The sequence below is a fragment of the Saccopteryx bilineata genome, chromosome 5 (genome assembly GCF_036850765.1).
Source record: "Saccopteryx bilineata isolate mSacBil1 chromosome 5, mSacBil1_pri_phased_curated, whole genome shotgun sequence".
NCBI lineage: Eukaryota > Metazoa > Chordata > Mammalia > Chiroptera > Emballonuridae > Saccopteryx > Saccopteryx bilineata.
The window spans coordinates 206,659,815-206,684,359 of NC_089494.1; the positions used below are offsets into that span (position 1 = coordinate 206,659,815).

A 24,545-nucleotide genomic window follows, 5' to 3' on the forward strand; every position below is an offset into this window, starting at 1 on the left:
GACCAGTATTTCAATGGGAACTATGGGTCTGCTTTTGGCTAATGAGATGGTCAATGTCCAGTTCCATATTTGTCACTGCTAGCCGTAACAGGTGATATGACGCGCTTCCGGAGCCGTGATGCGTGCATCCCATGTCACCGGAAGTAGTACTGTACGTGAGCCATGCTGCGCTTTGTGGCGCCGCCACATACAGTACTCCCGGAGCACAGGATGAGGATGGATCCTGTGCTCCTCTCACTGACCACCAATGAAAGAGGTGCCCCTATCGGAGGTGCAGTGGGGGCCGGATAAATGGCCTCAGGGGGCCGCATGTGGCCCGCGGGCCATAGTTTGGGGAACCCTGCAATAGCACCTACCTTCAGGGATATGACTATGGGAATTCAATGGCAAAGTGGGTAGAGCATCCAGTGCTTAGTAAATATCACCCTCCCCTCTCATCTCCCTCCAGTCCTCAGTATAGAAAACAGACTAGGCAAACCATCAAAACAGACAATAGTGTATCTAATGATATTACAACAAAATTGCTACTTTTAAAGTTGCATTACCAATGCTTTTATTGATTAAGAGTAAGTTCTCCTGCCCTCAAGGGTATCAATACTGCCTGTTAATGAATAATCCTGTGTTTTGAGTTTCTAGAGGTATATTTAGCTTTCACATTATCTTATGAAACTCAATCTGTCTGATGTTAATGTTGGCTAATCTTTATAGCTATTGTATATCAAAGATAGAGAAATATGCTGATTCAGAATGACAAAAAAATTCATGAATTTCACTTTGAGAGCTCCCAATAAACTCTTCACCACCATTATTTGGGTCAGACTTGCCAAAGACAAAAGATGGCTTGTCCCTGCTATGAAATTTCAAGGGAAACTTAGTTTTTGATGATTTTAGAATAATGAATACATCTCTCTCTTCTCACAAGCATTGGGATGCCATTTATAGAAACGCCACCAAGAAACAACCCCCAAAATGTGTTTCAGAGATCACTCTTCCAAGAGATCTTACAAAGAGGGATTCCCAAAGCAAGGGCTTGATGGGTGGAATCCATGTTGGGGTGCGTGCGGGAGTCTGTCTCTGCCTCCCTTACTCTCACTAAAAAAAAAGAAAATAAGGCCCTGGCCAGATGGCTCAGTGGTAGAGCGTCGGCCTGGCATGCAGGAGTCCCGGGTTCGATTCCAAGCCAAGGCACACAGGAGAAGTGCCCATCTGCTTCTCCATCCCTCCCCCTCTCCTTCCTCTCTCGCAGCCAAGGCTACATTGCAGCAAAGATGGCCCGGGTGCTGAGGATGGCTCTGTGGCCTCTGCCTCAGGCGCTAGAATGGCTCTGGTTGCAACGCCCCAGATGGGCAGAGCATCGCCCCCTGGTGTGTGTACTGGGTGGATTCCGGTCGGGCGCATATGGGAGTCTGTCTGACCGCCTCCCCATTTCCAACTTCAGAAAAATACAAAAATAAAATAAAATTAAATTAAATTAAAATAAAGGAAAATAAAAGAGTAGAGGGGAAACGCTGTGTGTGGTCTCACTTTAGGAGAGCTGCACTGCACAGTGGTTCACAAAGCCAGCGCACATCAGGATCGCCTGGGCATGTTTTACTGGACTTTTCTAAATACAGTTTCCTACCTTCACTCCTGGAGATGCTGAGTCAGGATGTCAGGCTAACGCTAAATAATCTGTATTTTTTAAATGTTCCCCAAGTAATCTGATGGAACTAGTCTGCCATCCACTGCTTGTCTTAAGTGCTCCGGAAAGCCCGTCAGTAAAAAAACCTGTTTACACTGATTGACTTAGAGCTCGCCAAAGTTGTTTAATCATGGAAACGTTTTAAAGGTAATCCACAGACAGTGCTACCGAGAATACTGAGCACTCTCAAGATGACCCTGCCTTACTCAGTTCCAGCCACAACCTACTTCATGCTCCAGTTTCTGGAATGCCATTTCCAGCTACGGTCATGACTCAATCAAGGGTCTTAACCAATGTTAAAAGAAAAAGTTTAAGGGAATAGGATAGAAAATACAAGAGTAAGTACAAACAATAAGAGCAAGTATGGCATCATGAAATACGTACACTAGATCAGTGGCCCCCAACCCCCAGGCTGCGGACCGGTACTGGTCCATGGGCCATTTGGTACCGGTTCGCAGAGAAAGAATAAATAACTTACATTATTTCTGTTTTATTTATATTTAAGTCTGAACGATGTTTCATTTTTAAAAAATGACCAGATTCCCTCTGTTACATCCATCTAAGACTCACTCTTGACGCTTTTCTTGGTCACGTGATACATTTATCCGTCCCACCCTAAAGGCCAGTCCGTGAAAATATTTTCTGACATTAAACCGGTCCGTGGCCCAAAAAAAGGTTGGGGAGCACTGCATTAGATCATAATGCAGACCATATCCCACAGTAAAGGCTGCAGCCCATGGTGGAGAGCCTGTGTCCTAGAGAGACAGAGGAGCCACGGTGTAGCTGCGGGGGCCACAGCCACGAGCCTGATGGCAGCTGGACATCTGGGTGGAAGAGGAAAGCAGGCTCAGTTAACGCCACTTACTAGATCTCCCTGTCCTAGGATATGAACCAGCTTTTGAAGTCTGACATTGGAAATAATCAGCAACATCTAAGAAAGAAATCATATAACCTTATTTTAAGGGTGTGAGTGATGTAGAAATGACTCAGAACCACAGCATTCACAGAAAAATGTTCCCCAGGGACCGCTGCTGACTGAGATGTTAAGGGGACATTGGAGACCCTCACCGATGCTTCCGGTCGGTGAGGATGAGTCCAGAGGAGCTGCCTCTATTCTCTCCACTCACAGATACCGGAAGTGATGATACCTTTTGCAATTTTTAGCTCTTTCAACTTAATTTCTAACTGCAGTTCATAACACCTTTTCTAAGTGGAAATGTACAATTTTCATCGGGTTTGAGACTGCTTTGAAATTAAAGATTTTATTTTCTTATGTTTCTCCTAGTAGACCTTTGTAGAGGCAGGTTTTGTTCATAGAAGTCAAGGGAAGGGAGAATGAATACAGACATTCAGTTCTTCCCTCAGTCTAACAATTTATACCACATAATTCTCTTCCAACATGTGACAATCTCCTGAAACCACCTAGTGGAGGGCATGCCCATATCACCATGGTTTAGGGAGCAATTTATGTGTGGGAATGCATTACTCCTTACAAGCACCCAATAAGGTATCAGTATCACCTTCCACTTTACAGATGGAGAAATCTGGAGAGAGTGTTAGTCCTGTTCAATCCACACAATGAGGAAGTGACAGAGCTGGATGGCCCCAGGCCACCTGTCTTAGAGGGGAGCTCTGCCCACTGTTCTGCACTGTTCAGCTGGTAAACTGAGGTCTGCATACCCTTAAAAAATATGTGTTTTGCCTGACCACGTGGTGGCGCAGTAGATAGAGCGTTGGACTGGGATGCTGAGGACCCAAGTTCGAGACCCCGAGGTCGCCAGCTTGAGCGGGGGCTCATCTGGTTTGAGCAAAGCTCACCAGCTTGAACCCAAGGTCACTGACTTGAACAAGGGGTTACTTGGTCTGCTGAAGGCCCATGGTCAAGGCACATATGAGAGAGCAATCAATGAACAACTAAGGTGTCGCAACAAAAAACTGATGATTGATGCTTCCCATCTCTCTCCATTCCAGTCTGTCTGTCCCTGTCTATCCCTCTTTCTGACTCTCTCTCTGTCGCTGTAAAAAATAAATGTGTTTCATGGGCTTGAAAACTTTGTGATCTCTTGATGGAATGGTGGTAACAGCACTTTCTGTGACCTGACAGGCAGTTGGGGGGGGGGGGTGTATTCTGAGATGAGGAAGGAGTGGTTCAGACGGGCTGTTGGGCAGAGGGCAATGATATCTCAGGGAAAAAGCAGGAACAAGACCAGGCTCCACTTGTGTCCTATTTCTCCCCCTCTCCCCCAAATAGCCAGAAAAGGGAAGTGGGGCGAATGGGTCAGAGCAGGCATGAAGCTCTGGTTGGGTTACTACCTAGCCCGTTCTACAATAAGTCCTTTTACCAGATTTGCCTCCTGATCTAGCCCTGCTCCTTTTTTCCAGATGAGGAAACTGAGGCCCAGACAGGTTGAGGAGCTGAGTAACAGCAGGGCCAAGACGTGAATCCAGACACTGACTCTGCCCAGCTCTTCAATACTGCCTGGATCTGAACGAAGGGGAGGCCAAATAAGTGCAACTTTATTGTAGTTCTTTGGTTCAATCTCTACGCATGGGGGGAAAAATCCTCCATTAAAAAATAAAGATAGCCTCTCCCACGTGAAAACCATTTCCATCACCTTTAAAAACCACCAGAGTAGGCCTGATTTTGTAGGGGCTAACTTTTGGTCAATGCATTTCAAGGTTGAGTTAGCTAAACTTGTTTACACAAAAAGGCATTCTCTACCTTGACCCAGAAAAGTGACATTTCACGTGGTTGGAGAATGCTGGTTTTACAAGCCCCCAGAGTGGGGCTACATGAGGCAAACTTGGCCAGAGGATAACTTCATGGCTAGAAGGCTTTTATTGGGGGTCTCCATTTGTTCTCACCAATATTCTCACACATCCTCACAGCACTCCACAGTAGCACTGGACCAGGAGACCAGCCCAGACTTTACCAAACTACCTCTATAGCAATTCTAAGTCAGTAACCCGCTACCACCCCAATGGCAGACCTGGGGGCTGGAGTCTGCCACACCACACCGTGACTCAGGCATGATGGCCAGCCAGCTCCTATGGAGCTGAGGGTAAGTTATAGGGCTAGCCACAAAAGAGGAGGAAAAGTCTTTTCCAAGGGCCCATGGCCCCAGTTGGTAGAGACACTGAGCCCAGACACACCTCACATCTATGTTAAGGAATTGTGAGGGCTCAATCTGGATAAAGCAATGCGTGCCTGATCTGACAGCCTCACCTTCCGCTGACATTTCACCAAGCCAGACACCCCACGCCAGCAGACTCTCCCCACCACCGGGCTCTGACAGGGCTTGGGCCTTTGCTAAGCCACTAATTCTACATACATTCCGATGTTTTCCCCTTCATATTTTCCCTTTTCATCTCCATCAATGATGTGGGAAAATCTATAGGGACTTTTTTATAAGTTATCCCCTTTCCTACTCCTTCACTGTTAGTATTGTATTGAACCACTCAAAGCTAGTAAGAGCACTTCAAAGAGAGCGAGCCTGGGGAAGTCAACCCCACTTGGCAAAAATGAATGAGGCAAACTCTAAGGAGCAGCTACACGTCTGTAAATGCCTGGGCCAGGCTCTGTGCCTCTGTGAGTGTAATGATTAAGAATATGGGTTCAAAACTTACTCCTGTCACTTCCTAAGTATAGGACCTTGGGCAGGTTGTTTACACATTCAACGCCTTAATTTCCTCACCTGTAAAGTGGGGATGATAATGACATCAGCTACATCAACAGTTGAGATAATGTGAATCAAGTGGTTATCACAATGTCTGGAAATATGTGAGATTAATCTGCTCCCACCAGATGCTTCCCTCCTGATATTTTAATCCAACAAGCATTTCTGTGATACACCACCTTCGCCACTGTCATGGAAACAACAAGATTGCTAGGTGGCCTCATACCTGAAGGGCTTGCTGTCAGGGTCAGTGTCCTTGAACCCCATCTCCTCGAGCTTACAGCGCCGATACAATTCATAATGGCGGGTGTGAGTCTGTTCTCGCAAATCTTCCATGTTCACACGGATCAGCATCTCCCGCAGTTTCACAAAGTCGCAATGGTTTTCATTCTCGACTGCAAGAGATAGCGGAGGGGAAGCGGGGGGGGGGGGGGGGGGGCTGCTATCAGCAACAATGTCACTGAAAATCCGAAGTGACATTTCCTAGATGTTGTTATCACTGCTCCTGAAATCTCTGAAGTCTCAAAGCCACCTGAAGATCCTTTACTGGAGTCCCCTTACTTCCTCAATGAAAACAGGATTTCTGACACTGACCATAATACTGATGAGAGGAGTAAATCTCTGCAGGGCACTGTGGGAGGAGATGTACAAATAGTGTCTTTGCTCTTCATAATAATTCTGTCAGGTAGGCACTACGACCCTTGCTTTGCCGATGCAGCCACATGGCTTTGCTCACATAGAGGTAGCAGGGTCTGTATTCAAACACCATGACATCTGGCTTCAAAGACTGGCTATTTCTACCACTCTATGCTGTCTGGAGCTGTACAAGGCTTTTTTTTATATATATATATACTACCTCCTTTAATTTTATCAACAACATTATGAGGAAAATTTCCTTGTTGTAGATTAATTGGTCAGATTCATAAAAATTTTTCTAGGACCTCAAAGATATTATTTCTTCTCCTCACAGATTTATTGCTTTTATACAGAACAAATGAAAGAGGACTCATATCTCAAATCAATGAAGGAACTTTCTGGAGACATCCTGCTTCAGAACACACACCAAGGGCAAATAATAGAGTCCCTGCCCATCAAAGTGGCAAATGGGGAGCTTCTTCAGGTTAGAGACCACAGTCATGTCTCACAATGTCAAATACAGGTCAGATATCTCTTAGTTCTCAGATATTTACCAAGATAACATTCAGTTGAAAGACAATGTTTCCATAGATAAACAAGTATGGAGAAACAAGTACTCTCTTATTTGTAAAAAAAAAATCTCAAGCTTTCTTATACTTTACTGATGAAACTGGGTCAGACTGCTAGGGAAGAACTCTTCTCTAGGCAGAAATTTATGCCGACTTTCCCACACAAATCCTCGTCCCTCAGGGGCTGCCTCATTGGCAACAGGGCTTTGCAGCCACTTCTCTTCATTGTCACCACTGTCCTACCTGGTCACCGTTTCTTTCTCACCTCCAGGATCGCCATGTGTACAACCCTGCTGCTCCCTTCCGCCTGCCCACGATTAAGGACCATCCCAAACACAGCGGGGGGAGGAGGGGTCATCACAGGGGTTAAAGGTGAAGAACCCCTTCCCTGTGACACATACCCTGCACCACACCCCACGGGTACTGCCTGGCCTTGGCCATCTTGTTGCCGATCTTCACCTCTTCGGTGCTGCCGACCACTGCAAATGGCAGGTGGACCTGCCAAGCAACATGGGGACAGAGAGTACAGTAAGTTGTCACTTAATGGTGTCAGCAGGTTCTTAGAAACTGCAACCTTAAGCAAAACGACTGTAAAACAAAATTATTTTACTACAGTCTAATTGATATCAACAAGAGTTAAGTTCTTATGGCATATTTCTGGTCACAAAGACATCACCAAACCTCTAAAGACCCAAAACGCTTCTAAACATGGGAATGCATGCGAGCCACACACATAGTTAAGGAAGATTAACAAAAACAAGTAAGATCATTATTTTCCAACCTGCTTATTCCAGTTCACGGTCGAGGGTGGCCAGAACCTTTCCTGGCAGCTCAGAGCACCAGGACAGACCCCTCCCTGGACAGGACGCCCACCTTCCATCACAGGGTGCACTCACATACCCCCACACACTGAGACTGGGACAATGAGACACATAAGGTCCCACCTGACATGCACACCTGACATGACGTGGGGGGGAACTCGAGTTTCTGGAGAAGACACACACAGACGTAGGTTAGAACATGACAACGCCACACACAGGGGCCCTGGCCTGGAGTCCACTTTTCCTTTTTTCACTCATCAAAGTTATAACAAAATGACGTTGAACAAAGTAACATTATTCAAGTACCTGCTGTAGTTATCATCCCCAGCTCAGGCAAAGACGGGGTTTCTACCTGCCTCTGCACTCCCCTCACTTCCATAGGCCTCTACTTAGTGGCAAGAGAAACCAGGAAGGGCAGGCAAGGGAGGAGATGCTGCCATCAGTGGGGTAGGCTTTGTGTATCCTACCCCTCCCACACCCGAATTCTGAATATTTGATATGCACTACATCCAAGGGGAAACTGGATGGGTTTCTGAAACTATACAGTAAGCTTTGGACACAAGCTGCCCAACCCAGTAGCCACTAATATATATGGCTCTTGAGCATCTGAAATGGGGCCTGTGGGATCAAGAAACTAAACTTCACTTTGCTTCAACTCAAGTCTTCTAAAAAGACAAGAGCCAGTTTTGTCAATGTGGATGCAAATATTCAAGAAAAATTATCTTTCTGAAACCTATTTGATATTTAAAAACTTTCAAGTATGTTGGGAGTAACTAAGTGTGCTGCAAGTTGGGATGTGCTATAATTAATTGTACAACATACAGTGGATTTCAGACTTATTGTGAAAATGCCTCATTAATAATTTTTACATTTATTACATGTTATAATGATAGTATGTTGGGTGTATTGCGTTAAATAAAGTCTTAGAATTAATTTCTTATCACTTAAAAAAATTTAATTGATTTTTAGAGAGAGGGGAGAGACAGACGGACAGAGAGAGAAAAGAGAGGGGAGAAGAGGGAAGCTTCAACTCGTAGTAGTTGCTTCCTGAATGTGCCTTGAAAGCCCGGGGTTTCAAACCAGCAACCTCAGCATTCCAGGTCGACACTTTATCCACTGCGCCACCCCAGGTCAGGCAGTCTTATCACTTTTTTAACATGGCTACTAGAAATTTTTAAACTACTTGTGTGGCCCATATTATAGTTCTGTTCAACAGCACTGCTTTAGATAGTTGACTACTGCATAGAATTCAAGACAGAAATACACCATAGTCCAAATTCTTGGTCCACGCCTTGCACCCAGACTTATCTCATGCAGAGATAGTGTTCAAGACACTGACTGTTAAACGTCGGTTTATTCAGAAGCTATGGCGACATTCTGGGGGAAAAGAGTAATTCTACATTTTCTATTAGCATATAAAAATAAGAACATTTAAAATGGTTGCCTTGAGAATTATTATTTAGGGTTCCCTGACCCAGTATTCTTCCACTATAGATAAGCTGAGAAAGGCAAGTATGTTTTAAAGCCAAATCCTCTCCCACAGAGAGCTTGGCATAAGCCTCTGCCCAGACTGCCCAAGTGGTATTTCGCCTGCTGCTCAAAGGTATTTATATTTTCTAGTTCGTCTCACACTCTGTAAGAAGGAAACAAAGCACATCTCTTTCTCAAACTCCAGGTCTGGAACTGAAATGTGTTCCTTAAAAGTGAGGAACAACAGGACCCTTCCAGCCAACATTCTGGTGTAATGACCAAGGAAACTGCTTCCTTCACTCAAACTGAGTGACAAAACTACAGTCAGTGAAGTCTTTTCTACATGTCACATGGGATTTCATCACCAGGAATTGTTTGCAATGAAGACCTAAAAGAAAATTTCTTGATAAAGAGCAAGATTAATTTAGGAATGTCAAAGATCTTTAATTCTATTAATAAAGAGAGAGAGAGAGAACAAAAAGTTCATGGGTATTTTCTTTTCTAGAAAGTTAACACAAATTCAGTTTCACGACTTTGCAAAATTATTTAAAAGAATGGGGAAAGATATAAAAAGAAAATTGATGACATTTTTATGTTCCTTCCAGAATCCCACATTGACACCCAAATTGCAGTTTTGCAGCAGAATAAACAAGCGGCCTCTTAGCCCGAGTCTTTGATGATGGTATAGACAAGCACACTGTTCTGTCTGGGTGGCAATATCATAAAGGGCAAGGGTGTCGGCTGCAGAGCAAAGCTTCTGAGTTCAGACCCTGCCTCTGCCACTGACAGCTATGCAGTCTTAGGCGCATGGCTGCCACTCTCCCGTATGTGAGATAGAAATAATCACAGAACCTCCCTGTGGGATTATCATAAAGATTAAGTGTAAAGCCTCGAACAGTAACTGGTACATAGTAAACGCTCCATACATGTCAAAACTGTCAGGCACTATTATTAACATGAAGCTCTTAATACCCAGAACCAGAGAACTTTAGAGGTAGAAGAGACCTCATATATCAGTTTGATCCAGTATAGGAATTGCCTCCAAGTTATCTCTCCTAAGAGAGCTGAACCAGAATTTGTAGTTTGCCTACCACCTGTGACGGGAACTCATTCTGCCGGAAAGGTGTTTGTCATGCGGTGGTGCTGACAGGCAAACTCCAGATGGCCAAAACCCTCAGGCTCTTTTCTGCATAGTTTTGTTTCCGTCTTTTGAATAAGTCCTGCCATAAGTCCTGCCAATAAGTCTCTTATGGCAACCTTCCCTTCAAGCCCCTCATGCCTCTTTCTCAGAAGAATTCGCTCCCGTTTCTTCTAGAGCCTTTACTGTCCCAGCCACAGGAGGATGACAGCCAGAGCGGTTCACACACTGAGTGTGACCCACAGAGGGCAGAGTGGAGCTGGACACTCTCTGCATTGATGAGATCCCTAAATTTTAAATTCTTACAGTAACAGCCCCAGAGAGGAAGAAGGTTTTACATTTGCTTCCAAAGTCCTAGATTAATTTAAGGCAGAAATCTTCCCTAAATGAAAACAGCTCTATATAGAAAAAGTCCACATGCCGAACAGAAGAAACAAGAGGCAGTTTTATGGAGTATCCCTGAACTCCTGAATTATGATGACAAACAAATTATAGGGCTGGGGACCAGGGGGGCTGGGCTGAACTCTCAGTGATACTATTAACTAGACGGCTTTGACCCAGTCATTTAGTTCTCTAGAACGAAGCTCAGCATGACTCTCTTTACATAAAAATGTCCAGAACTGGCAAATCTAGAGACAAGAAAGTGGATTAGTGGTTGCCTGTGGCTGGGATAGTTAAAGGATTAATAGCTAAAAAAGGTACATGGTTTCTTTTCAGGGTAAAGAAAATGCCCTAAAATTGTCTGTGGCACTGGTTGTGCAGTCTGTTAGTGTACTAGAAACCACTGAATTACGCAATACAGTGGTTGGTACCTTGACACACAAGCACTTTAAATCACGGGCAATTTGAGAGACGAGCAGTCACTCATAGGAAATTTTTGCTTTAAGTCACGAGCGGGTATTTGAATCACGAGCTTCCACTACCCTCCACATTCTGAAAGGGAGGAAGAGACAAACTTCCATGGAAAGGTTTTTGTTGAAATACCCTCTAAGTGAAAGTAAGGAAAGTGTGGTGAAAAAGCCAAGTCAGTGAAGAAAGTGATGACGATTAAGCAAAGTAAAAAAATAGCAATTAATTTTAGCGATAAAGTTACATATCATAGTAGTGTGTAAGTTAAATTTTGCACTTAAATGTAGCGTTAAGTGTGTAGAGAGTAAGCTAGGTTAAGCGACAGTACACAAAATGAAAACCTCCTCTGCCAGTCTCCTCCCCCTCCACCAGCATCTTCGCCTGACCTTGAAGGTACAATTCATAAACCAGTTTATTTCTCATTCTCTCTTATTATATTATATATATTATATATATATATATTTGTTATTTATAAAGTATATTTTCTTATTTAAAAGCATATAAAACAAAGAATTTGCATGGTTTTGGGAGGCTGGAACAGATTAATTGCATTCCCATTAATTTAAATGGGGAAGTTCAATTTGACACACGAGCAAATTTAGTAATGAGCTCAGCCATGAAAGGAATTAAACTCGTGTGTCAAGGTACCACTGTATAATAATTATATCTCAACAAAGCCACTAAATACAGACTGACTTCCGCTGCCACGAGCACACATCTGAATCGAGTTTCCAGCATATATTCAGGTAAGGTCAAGCTATTTGGAAGCTTCTAATTACACTTTATTGAAGATAACCTACAATTTTAAGAATTCCAAAGACCATGACTGGACATCAATATTTGTGCAAAGAATGCTGTTTTTACAGAAGTCACGCATTCCCAAATGAAAAAAGATACGCATAGTCCTGTGGCTCAGAGACGAGCTATGGCTCAGATGACAAACAGCAGCGGGGTGACCCCACTATCGACTGGCAGGAGGGCTCACCAAGACAGATTATATCACGAGCACACTTAGATCACCGAAGCTCTAATCATCAATCTCCTGATCAGATCTTCCTGTGGTGTGGAAATTACACCCTCAACTGGATTCAGGAAAGGGTGGGGTAAATAAAAAAGGGGGGAAAGGCAGGAACCAATCCCAGAAGCAAAAGTGAGGCAGGTGGACATATTTTGGCCGACCTTGGCACAAGCAAGCAGTGATCTATTTCCTTTAAATTGCTCTGTGTGAAGCGGTGCTGGGCTGGCATTCCCCACAAGATTTGCTGTAGAAATCATAATTGTTAAGAGTGGGGAAGAACTGTGAGATTATTTTATTTAACTCTCCCATTTGATAGATGGGAAAACTGAGCCACAGGGCAGGTAAAAGACTTGAAATACTGGCAGAGCCAGACCACATGGAAGACATCAGACTCTCAGCCCAGTGTTCCAGCCACTGTACAATGCCGATACAAAGAGAAGCCTACAGGAAAATCACTGGCTGATCCTTTCTTTCTTGAGGACTTACACTCATTGTTGCATTAATCTCGGCCACTGTTTCTTCATCTGTGGGGAACTGATAGATTTGAACTCCATTGCTGACCAGTTCGCTCATGATCTTGCTCTTGAATTTGTGCAATTCGTTCTTGGCGATGGTGTCAGCTTTTGCAATTATTGGAATGATGTTCACCTATAAAACAAACACGTTCATTTGTACATGATTCCAATGTAAGAAAAATAATTAGACAAATAAAACACAGAAAACAGCTAAATAAAAATTATAAAACTTCACTTAAGAAAATAGAGACGATAGTGCAAAATAGAACTTTCAATCTAGATGCAAAATTAGACCTAGGATAATCTATTAGTTCCATCTGTGAACACTTTTACTTCCTCCCATCAGCACTGAATGCACTTGTAATTTCCTCTCCTGGGCTACCTCATTCTTCTTTACAGAGTAAAAGGAAGTGTCCTTCTATGACAAATAGCGATAACAAAGAAGTCTATTATTTGAATAACCAACCACTCCTATTAGGCCCCTCCCAGCTCCTTTAGGGACTTGAATTTTCATGTTCCTACCAGTGTAATAAAGTTTCATTAGTTAGAATAGCAGAATAGTCAGCTCTCCCCAAGGTAACATCCTTTCATTCTTCCCCTGATAATCCGAAAACTGCTGGAGTGGAGCACCTGAGTATTAACCAAAACAAAAATGGTTTCACCCACCTTTACCTTTGTCAAAATGATACCAACTAATTGTTCTGAAAGTCAGCTTTTATCACATTACTCCTTCGTGCCAAAATGAGACCCAGTGCCAAAGGCTGGGCTCCCATTCAGGGCATCGGTTACAAAGACCAGGGAGCACTCAGTCTGACCACAAAGGCAGAAAGAGAGCCAAGGACACCGTGCAGTACGAGCCTCAGACCCCCAGGTGGGGCATTTTTCTCTCAGCTTCCGCCAGCGCTGTCCATGGGATACATTTTTAAAAATTCATTTTTAAGATTAACTTGCTTCTGGCCCTGGCCGGTTGGCTCAGTGGTAGAGCGTCGGCCTGGCGTGTGGAAGTCCCGGGTTCGATTCCCGGGCAGGGCACACAGGAGAAGTGCCCATCTGCTTCTCCACCCCTCCCCCTCTCCTTCCTCTCTGTCTTTCTCTCCCCCTCCTGCAGCGAGGCTCCATTGGAGCAAAGATGGCCCAGGCACTGGGGATGGCTCCTTGGCCTCTGCCCCAGGCGCTAGAGTGGCTCTGGTCGCGGCAGAGCGATGCCCCGGAGGGGCAGAGCATCGCCCCCTGGTGGGCAGAGCGTCGCCCCCCGGTGGGCATGCCGGGTGGATCCCGGTCGGGCGCATGCGGGAGTCTGTCTGTCTGTCTCTCCCCGTTTCCAGCTTCAGAAAAAAAAAAAGATTAACTTGCTTCCAATCCCTTGCAGGTTCAGAGGTTTCGATAGACGCTCCTGTCCTCCGATACCTGGGACCATGCTCTCACCCAGCGCAGGTGAAAAGGGGCCGTTTTGTGAGAAAGCAGCCCTAGCCAGGGAAGAGAGTCTCCAGGGAGGTTTTCCAGGTCGTGTCTGCATTCCTTTGCTTCTCCTTTTATCCCAAGAGCCAAATCGCTAATTCCTGGTAAACCAGAATGAGATGACACGCTGCTAGAAAGACCTCTTCCTCAGCCAACTCCTGATCCCACCACGCTGGGGCTTCCTCCAGCAAGTGGCACTAAAACACATCACTGACTGTGGGGGAACGTTTGGGTCAGAACCCGAGGAACAAGAACTTCCCGTTGCTCATCCAGGCTATCTTCTGTACATACTGAACAGTCAGCTAATATCCACATAGATGAAATAGCAGAGGGTCATTTCTTCTTGGCCAATTTGATCAGAGTAGACAGACAAACCAAGTAATTTAGATATAAGGTCTCTTATTCCTCAGTGGCAAATATTTGCAAATCTATTCTGCAATGATCACATATCTACCTTAACTCCTCACTTTCCTCACAGAAACAAACCTTTGACAACACCCTTCTCAGACGCTCCCTAGCACCACCTCTACAACACTGTCAGTAGCTTGACGGCAGCTGAACCTGCTTTGTGGTGACTTTTTCTTTTTTACACTGTTTGTTTTGCCTTGTTTTCTTTTCCTTTTTAAGTCAACTCTACTACACACAATCCTCTGTGGGCTGTCAGCCTTGCTTGGTCTACATAGGGCCTCAGTGAAGACACCAGCTCCCTCTCTGCCCAGGATCATACAGGGAACCGGCCTCACTGCCCAGGGTTCCCCCTGGTGAGGACTGGGGAATTACTTAGTGAAGACATGGAAATGCTTATAGGTGGGGTTAAATTTGAAGTACAGAATGAAGAAGGTCCTGGCCCGTTGGCTCAGTGGATAGAGCGTCAGCCCAGCGTGCAGACATCCTGGGTTTGATCCCCGGTCAGGGCACCCATGAGAAGCAACCATCTGCTTCTCTTCCTCTCCCTCTTCTGCTTCTCTCTCTATTCCCCTGCCTCAGCCAGTGACTCGGTGGGTCTGAGCGTCGGGCTCGGGTGCTGAGGATAGCTCAGCTGATTCGAACATTGGCCCCAGATGGGGGTGGCCAGGTGCATCCCATTCAGTGGCTAAGCAGCTAAATCAAATGAAGTGCAGAAGAGTGTCTATTTATTCTCCCAACAGTACTTTAGTTGCAACAATCCTTTCAGGCTGTTAGAATATTCTTTTTGCAAACCAGTGCTGGAAGCCCAAGGAGCTGGGTTCTGCTTCCAGCCGCGGCAGACCCCGTGGGCCGCTCAGACAGAGGCCTTGGGGACAGGCTCATCTTCTCCGCGTGCCCTCACTGTTAGGTTCCTCGGGAGAGAACGCATCTTTTTTTGTTTGTTTGGACAAAAAACCAAACATATAGCCCTCTAAGGATGATAAGACTTTTTTATTGAACTCAGAAGGAGGTCGGCATCCAGAAAATAGCACAGCTTCGTTTTGTGGTTCTTTTCGTTTGCTGCTGATATATTTCAGGTTGTATACTATCTTTCATTTATCTGAAAATGAAAAACTGAAGTAACTGAAAAGTAGATAATCAAATGTTAGCAAACTCATCAGTCCCTCCCCCCAAATGCTGTGAAAGAGAGAGGTCATCAATGGGGAAAGCACAGGGGTCAGATGGAAACCAAGACTCGACTCCTTTTGAACACGTGGGTACAATTCAGTTTTAAAATCTAAGAAGCTGGACTGTCATTTCATAGATATATTAACTTCTTCATTCATTTTCTTTTTTTAAAGTAAGAGGAGGGGAGATCGACTCTCACATGCGCCCCAACTGGGATGCACCTGGCCACCCCCGTCTGGGGCCAATGTTCGAATCAACTGAGCTATCCTCAGCGCCCGAGCCCGACGCTCAGACCAACCGAGTCACTGGCTGAGGCAGGGGAAGAAAGAGAGAAGCAGAAGAGGGAGAGGAAGAGAAGCAGATGGTTGCTTCTCATGGGTGCCGTGACCGGGGATCAAACCCAGGATGTCTGCACGCTGGGCTGACGCTCTATCCACTGAGCCAACGAGCCAGGGCCTTCTTCATTCTGTACTTCAAATTTAACCCCACCTATAAGCATTTCCATGTCTTCACTAAGTAATTCCCCAGCCCTCACCAGAGCATGCGCTGATGTAAATTTAAGAACTAAATACTTTGTAACAAAGGTACATGGCTTTTTTGGATTGTTTGTTTCATTTTCTCCTTACATCCAGAGAGGTTCTGAAGCGTTTTTTCTCACACTGTTCAACCCTATGGTTCTGTAAACCAGAACACACAAATTATGGGGCTGGGGGACGGGGTAAAGGGAAGAATAGGCAGAGCAGAGAGAACTTTTAGGGCAGTGAAACTACTATGGGTGATATACTATAACGATGGATACATGTCGTTATACATTTGTTCAAACCCACAGAACGTACACCGAGATGCAACCTTAATGTAAACTATGGACTCTGGGTGATTATGATGTATCAATGTAGTCTAGCAATTGTAACAAATGCACCACTCGAGTGGGGGAGGCTGGTCATGGGGCGCAGGGGGGCTGTGCATGGGTGCGGGCCAGGGGGTGTAGGGGGAATCTCTGTGCCTCCCTTTTAATTTTGCTGTGAACCTAAAACTGTCCTTAAAAAGTCCTAAAAAAACAGAAAACAAATTACACTGAAAGCAGGAGAATAAATGGGGGCCTTTGAATAAAGGTGATCTAAAAGGACAGTGGAGGGTAACCGGAGTGGCAGTGAGTACCTTACTGTCCAGCTTTTTCATGGTGACCAGGTCCAGGGACTTCAGCGAATGTCCAGTAGGGGCGATGAAGTAGAGGCATGCGTGGATCCTGGTGTCGTGGTAGTTGAAGAGAGAACGTTTGATCTTTAGTTCTTCTTGCAGGTAGGCCTCAAATTGGGCATCAATATATTCCACTATTGGCTTATAGCTAGAATGCAGAAGAACATTTTCTAAAACACGTTTTCAAGTCACCACATTTCTAGTCACAAACTGCCCTTTCACAGTTCAGTGTGGTGCAGTGTTCCGAGCAAGCCTACCTACACAGGTTCCTGCTCCCTGAAAACTAAAGCTCAGGTTCCCAGCAGCCCACCTTCTGTCCGCTGGTCCCTGGTCAGCCCTCCAGGCTCCTCCCCCACCGCTCCCTGGCTCACCGTTTCTGCCCCAGCCAAGCACTAGTCTCGCTCCACGCCTGCGCTCACGCCAGTCCCTCTACCTGGGACCATGCTCCTCCTCTCGTTTTCCTGGCTAACACTCATCCTTTAAAACAGAGACTAGAAACAGGTAGAGCTTGCTGTCATTTTCCCCACAGAACCTATGATGATAAAGCTAAGAGATGGTAGTATTCTTTCCTCTTGGGGCAAAACTAAGCCTCCAAATCTGTCCTAACAAAGTGATTTTGACAGCTCGTACCTACTGATTGACATGGGTGCACAAAATAAAACAGGTTTGTAATTTCAGAATATAGCACCACCTCCACCTGGAGCTCCTCCCTGGGCCCCTACCCCATTCCTCCAGAGATGAGGGGTTCTCTGTGTGCTCACAGAGCCTAGCCTGTCGTTTCATCATCTCAGCTATAAACCGAAGTGCCTGGACCATTATAATCTTCAAGATGCTGTCCAAGTCTAGTTTTATAATTTTTTTTTTAGCGAGAAAGAGACAGAGACAAACAGGAAGGGAGAGAGATGAGAAGCATCAACTCGTAGTTGCGTCACTTTAGTTGTTCATTGATTGCTCCTCATATGTGCCTCAATGTGGTAAGTGGGTTGGGAGCTCTAGTCAAGCAAGTGAGCCATTGCTCAAGCCAGTGACCATGGGGGCATGTCTATGATCCCACACTCAAGCCAGATTAGCCGGTGCTCAAGCTGGGAACCTTGGGGTTTCAAACCTGGGTCCTCAGCATCCCAGGTCAACACTCTATCTGCTGCGTGTCACCACCTGTTAGGGTAAATTTTATTATTTCAACATAAAATTCGATAACCCTTTCTTCTCATCAACTCATATTTCAAACCTCATTTGGATTATTATATATAATTTTATTAAGTGACCATCATACAATCATTAATAGTATATTGGGAATGCATATTCAAAAAACCATACATTCTCCGAAGATTGAGTGGTACATTAGGTCCCTGTGGCTAAACTGTGAACTCATTCAGGCCTCCAAGGGGACTGAGGCTCAGAAGCTGGTGTCAGCAGCAGTGTGATCGGTCTATTAGGAATACAATAGGTAAATTGTCCCCAAACTTACTATGCTTCTGAGGAATGATTTAAGCTTTAAATATATAAATATATATATATATATATATATAAACCTATATAAACCTTCCAAAACTGAATCCCAGGGCTGTAAATGAACTGAAATCCTTGAAAGGGAACTACAAGTCTTTTATAATGAAGATAACAGCATGACACCTTAAGGGAAAAAACAAACCAACAACAACAAAAACAAAACAAAATAGAAAACCAAACAAATATATATGACCCAAACAAAAGCTGTCAGATAAAAATTTCCCGATGACATTTTTCCTTGGTAACTTATCACAAACCATTGGTTCACTTTAACAGATAAAATCTCTAGAAGTTTAAAAAGAAGTAGAATATGCCTCAACAATAATAATAAAGTTCTAAATCATGACCAGCAAAATTCCAATGAAAAGGAGGAGCAAATGATAAGAGTCTTCTGTGTTTTCCAATTTTAAAACATAGGCAGGTATTATATTATAATCATTGTTATTACAGGATAGTTAGATGCACAGATTCAAGCCAGACTGCCTAACACCAAAATCTAGCTCTACAATTTACTAGCTGTGTGCTTTTGGGCAAGTTACTAAATCTCGCTGGCTCAAGTTTCCTCATCCATGAGTCAAGGACAAAAACAGTGTATCAGAGAACTAGTGTGACAAATAAGTGAGCTAATATAGGCAAAGGACTAGAACATAAAAGTAAGATATAACTATTTCTTAGCAATATAATAAACAACAAATAAGAGAGAGGCAAGCCTGACTTTTTTAAGACAGCCTGCCTCTTTATCCTCACCCAGTTCCATGGCAACTGCTCTGCTACTGAGCTCATGCCCAGTTGGGAAATGGACCAGGCCCTTCCAAAAGGGGCCACCAAGCCCTGAAGGTCCAGGGACTGACCGGTCAGTCTCCTGACACCACATGTTTGGGCAATCGGGGTGATCCCCCAGGGAGAGGAAAGGCAGCTCACACCACTTGTTCCTGTCTGTCTCCCAGTTCCTCATTTGCTTCTCTGCACTTCCTCCCCAACAGTTGTCCAAGTATGTTCTGCTTTCTATTAATTTCCCTTTTAGCCTCCGGTTTTGATTCTGATCCTCCAAGATTGTAGACGGCAGACCATCTCTCCTTTTCAAGTGAGCAATGCTTTCTGCCCTGGAGTCAATACAGCCAAAGAAACCCATTGTTCCCGCACATCTCGGGCTTCCTCTGACTTCCTGTTAGTCCTGGTCAGTCCTTCCTCCTTCTCTCCCCTCTCCGTGGTCTCCCTGGGAAATCACAGTTATTCCTGTGTTTCACTTGCCATCTACCTGCTGATGACGACTTACAAATCTCTACTTTCAGCCCAGAGCCTTCACCTGCCCTTCAGACCCCTCCATGCAACTGCTTACCGGGTTATTTCCATTTGCTCAAATGAATCTGAAATCAAACCCACACTTCCCCATATTCCTCAACGCAGTGAAGGGCACCTCCATCCACACCTCCGGTCAAGTCAGAAACCTGGGATTCAACCCAGAGATCCCTCCTCCTACCTCCCACACATGAAATCCCATCTAGTTTGTGTATCCTTGTAAACTAATAAAAAATGTATTCTAGGAGAACTCTTGACCAAAATCACCATCCCCAGGTCAAAGATTCATGTTGATGAAATAGTTTCCTTCTGATACATAACAAGCCAGCGAAGTGGCTTTATATTCCCCTTCACAGCCCTTTAGACAAATGCTCTGCGCCTCTCCTACTCCTTCCACTTCTTAGCAGCATTCAGTCATAAAGATAAGGATGCTTCAACCCTAATTTGCCTTTTGCTAGTTTGCATTCTTACAGAAAGGACACCTATTTATATTCTGTTTGGCCAATTCAAATTTTCTGGATTGTAGCCATATAAATCAGAGGAAACGGGGAGGGAGAGACCACAACAAATCATATCTAGCCCTTACATTTTCACATAATTTCCTTTTACGGCATAGGGCTATTCCCTTTTACTCACTACTCACTTTTTCATACACCTCCAACCATTAAAAATAAAATGACAAATGTCTGACCCTGAAACTGATGGAAAAAATATTTATACAACGTTTTCTATCCACCAGAGGCACACACTGATCATTCTGGCAAAATAGCCAATGCCATCACTCACGGACCGACTTATATATTGCTGGACACCTACCATGTATTTTTCACTATCTTGCTGTGAGCCAAAGTCCATTTTCCTTATCCCTCAACTACCTCTACCAGAATGTGAGAAAAAACCCTAGAATTCAAAGGCCAAATAGTCTACTTCAATTACATTTTTATAACTCTGGTGAAGATTTGGCAAGTTTGAGGATTCTCTCTATGTGACTTTCAATCCTCCTATGTTTTTCAGGACTGATTATCATAGTTAACGGTAAGCCATTGACAGTCTATCTCCCACCCCCAAATGTAGGGCTAATTATTCCATTTCCAGTCTACACTCTTCTTCTCTAGACACTTTTCCTTCTTTACTGAAGAGTACAGACAGCAAAACAAGGAAGCCCTCAAACCATGAAGAGTTAATCATGTTATTAAACATAACAGGAAACCTTACCAGATCTCTCTTCCTGCCTCCTTCTAGCTAGCCTGGTCTCAGGCAGATAGTGATGTGGGAATGCTGACATGCCTGAAGCTTACATAAACAAACTGGGACATTCTTGAAGTCTTGCATCAATGGCGGAAAAGTTTGCCTGATTCCCAAAGTAGCAAAATAATCATGGGTTTAGAGAAACAGTACATCCCTTACCATATGGTTACATATCAATGCAAAAATGCATACCCCAGTTCCAGTTTTTTGATGGATATAGGGCCTATTCAAGTAACTATTTCAAACAATAGTCTTCTGGGTTCATAGTCAATAGCATCAACAATGCCTTCTGGGGGCACAGAGTTCTAAATGCCATTTAAAGAGGTTATGCAACAGCTGTCAAGAAATTTCAGAAGAAAAAAATATTTGGTATCTAGGTTAAGTTAATATCACACTTCCTCTCTTCTAAATCTCCTTGGAAACAATCATTTGAACCAAATGAGTCAGATAATTTCTTAAAGAGGCCTCCAGAGGCATAGCGAGGGTGGGCATTGTACAAGCCACTTGTTGTCCAGGGCCAGTGAGTGCAAACCTGCCAGCCTGAGGGAAAGCCCCCATTTAAGGAGGAGGCAATGACTCTGAGCTGGAACAGCACGAGGAATCTCAGCAGCAGGATGCTGGAGGGTGGTTCTTAATCCTGCAGAAAGAGTCCTGGAAAGGTCCAGGTGCTGCCTTCCAAACGGAGTGCACATGTGTGACACTCTAACCCTGGGAGAAAGCTGTGTAGGTCAGAGATGGAGATGCAGCTTTCTCTGAGTGTGCACTGTGCTGCCCCGTGACCACAAGCCTGTGGCTCTCTCCCGGGCTCCCACAATGCACCTGTGCTCTTTTTCTTGTCAACACGGCTTTCTCTTCATCCATTCCACTTGACATAACAAACAGCCTTCAGGCAGTAGCCTCTCCATCGTTCGCTGGCGTGGAGGTCATAAATTAAGAGCAACTGCTCAGCTGCAGGGTCTGAGCTCAGCTGTCCCCCACCCTAACACAATGTACAGATAGTCCATTTTGACCAGATGCAAAATAAAATCTCTCTCACTATATCTAACAATTTCTTCTGTTATTACAGGACAGTGTTTGTTTATTAAAGAACATTTAAATTGCTCTATAGATAAAATACAGCTCAGTGCTCAGCTACATAATGAATTAAGTATTTCTCTGTCATTACTATGGTGCTTATATATATATCAGGAATAGTTAAATGTGTTTTTCTAGGCAATAAACATTTCTAAATAAAAATAGTTCAAATTTCTTTCTACAAATCACATGTATATAATATACGATTTTGAGGAAAATGAAAAGAAACAAATAAACAGAAAAGGCCCTAGTACTAAAACAGTTTCTGAGCCCTAAGCAAACACATCACAATTTACTGACTTGGTGTTTTATTCCCATATTACTGTCACTGCTTAAAATGTCTCTGGAAGCCCCCTTTCCGGAATCAGCGTTAGGCCTGGAACAGTTTTATTTTAACTTTCTCAAACTTCTTTGGAGATAAAATGTAATACTTAAAATAGCCAGAAACTAAGATTTCCCCAACAGATTTTTCATAAAAATGTTTTCTTCGCTGGCCCTGGCTGGGTAGCTCAGTTGGTTATAACATCATCCTGACACACCAAGGTTGTGGGTTCGATTCCTGGTCATGGCACAAACATCAATCAACCAATGACTGCATAAATAAGTGGGATAATGAACTGATGCTGCCCCTCCCCTTCCTGTCTAAAATCAATTAAAAAAAATTTTTTTAATGTTTTCTTCACTTTGGGTATTTTAGGAGCAACCCAGAACAGAAGCCACAGGGGAAGGGTTCTTCTTGCAGGCCGTGATAGAGGCATTTGGTTTCTGGGACAGATTTGGTGGAAGTTCTAGAGGCCTGGCCCAGGGTCACAAGCACCAAAACTATATAACGCGGTTAGTGGCAGAGGTTTCTGCTAACAGCCCTGTGGGGTGTTTGTATGTTTCTATTTCTCTAGATTGATTTTCCTGATGGGTGATCACCAGAATCTGGTTCCATAGCCCTCCTGGGAAAATGTCGTAAATGAGCGTCTTCCTCTAACAAACCCCTTTTCTTCTTACACTAGCTGGAACATTGCACTGGCTGATTCTGATCCCAAGAAAATTTCAGAGGACAAGAATGTCTTTTAGGTGATAGAGTTGAACCAACCCCCATAATCAGTGAACTTTTAGCCTTTGACTTTACCAGAGGTGGGTACTGTTATTGCTTCATCATTTATATCCCCACAAAAATCCCCAAGATATACCTGTCATCTTTATTTATCTGGTCTCCAAATCCCACGGTGTCCACGATGGTTAATTTCAGCCGGACATTGCTTTCCTGAAGCTCATAACTTCTGGCTTTTAACCGGACACCTGGTTCGTTGTGAGTCGCGGGGTCACTTTCAAATTTGGTGTTGAATAAAGTGTCCATTAACGTGGATTTGCCGATGCCCGTCTCACCTACATGACCACAGGAGAGGAATCAGAGAATGTGTCAGTGCCTCTCAGGTGTCAGTTCAGGAGTTTTTCATAATCAAAACTTCTAAAAAAGTCATTATCACCAGAAATCCCTCCATGGAAAGATAGTTCTTTCTATGTGTGATCTATTAAATATCTGCGTAGAAATGTCTTAATGAATTTTAGAAACTATGTATATTTAGCAGCAAAGATGTTGAACTTACAGACCAGGCTACTAATCTTTAGCTCTTGACAGAGAAACAGAACTATAAGCTTGTCTGCGGCCAGTTTGTACAATACAAAGACATAAAGTATATTTCTTCTTCTCCTAATTGTCGGCATATAAAACTATTACTTAAAATGATTTCGCGGAATTTCTATTACCAGAAAAAAAAGACCCCTTTTATATTGAATTATCTGATACCACATAATGTTGTCAAAAAGGATTACAACATTTTTCAAAATGACACTCTTAACGATAACAAACCCAGCCAAAATTACTGTGTGTTTACTTTGTGCTGGGCTCTGTGGCAAGAGCTTCCAATGCATGATCTCATTTAAACCCTATCACAACTCTCCATGAAACAAACAGGTGCTCCTGTTTCCTCCATTCTACAGGTGGCGCACTAAGGCTTAGATAACTGACCTAAAGTCACATTGTTAAATGGTACAGCCAGGGTTCGAACCCAAGTCTGTATGACTCTAATACCTACACTGAACCAACAAAGCATCCTGACTTTACTATTACAGAATAAAGTGACTGCCTAATATTTTCCAGTTACAGTTTATCCCCATTTTCTTTCCCTATTCAGCTGGAGTCAAGATGGCAAACGTTTATTACATAGCTTTCCCGGTTTCAGGGTGGTATCTGTGACAATGAAACTGAATCATGTTAAATGACCTGCAACACTGGCCTTATTAATGGACATTGGTAATTCAGGTCAGTAAGTATCGACTGAGACTCTAATGGTGAGACCCAAATGTGGAGCCACAAAGATCTTTATAGCCTGACCTTCATAATAAATCAAGCACAACTCTCCTTAATTCTAATTCTTATGTTGAGTCAAAAATAGTTGGCAATGAGAAGGAACCCATCCCACCCTTGTCCTGGTGGTGATGTTTCTGATTTAATTTATGATGGTGGAAAAAGGGAAGTAGAAATCAAAGAACATTCTCATTGAAAAGTCATTATGTTGGGTTTTTTTTAATCTGGAAAATCTCCAAACTGGATTTCTAGCTCAACTTGAACATGCTAGGATGTTGCAGCCCTTCCAACAGGCCCCACAGTTTCTCTTCTAAAGGATGTTTATGATGCCCTTTAGGATAGTGACAATTCCACTAGGTAAAAACGAACTCTGGGATTTTAAGCCTCAGGGCAAGTCTCTCTCTGTAATGGCAAAAGCCACCTACCAATTAGCAGTTCTACATTACTCA

The 24,545-nt window shown here is 43.8% G+C and overlaps 1 protein-coding gene across 7 annotated transcripts in view; it reads right to left on the reverse strand.

Annotated features, from left to right (window-relative positions):
• Positions 1 to 24,545, reverse strand: part of SEPTIN11 (septin 11) — a 105,325-nt gene that overhangs the window by 20,541 nt on the left and 60,239 nt on the right. For all 7 annotated transcript variants that reach the window (XM_066278642.1, XM_066278639.1, XM_066278641.1 and 4 more), the window contains exons 3-7: positions 22,919 to 23,114; positions 16,566 to 16,752; positions 12,346 to 12,507; positions 6,965 to 7,061; positions 5,585 to 5,753 (exon numbers count right to left, since the gene is read on the reverse strand). In XM_066278642.1, coding sequence (XP_066134739.1) covers positions 5,585 to 5,753; positions 6,965 to 7,061; positions 12,346 to 12,507; positions 16,566 to 16,752; positions 22,919 to 23,114 — 811 coding nt within the window. The remainder of the gene's footprint in view (positions 1 to 5,584; positions 5,754 to 6,964; positions 7,062 to 12,345; positions 12,508 to 16,565; positions 16,753 to 22,918; positions 23,115 to 24,545) is intronic.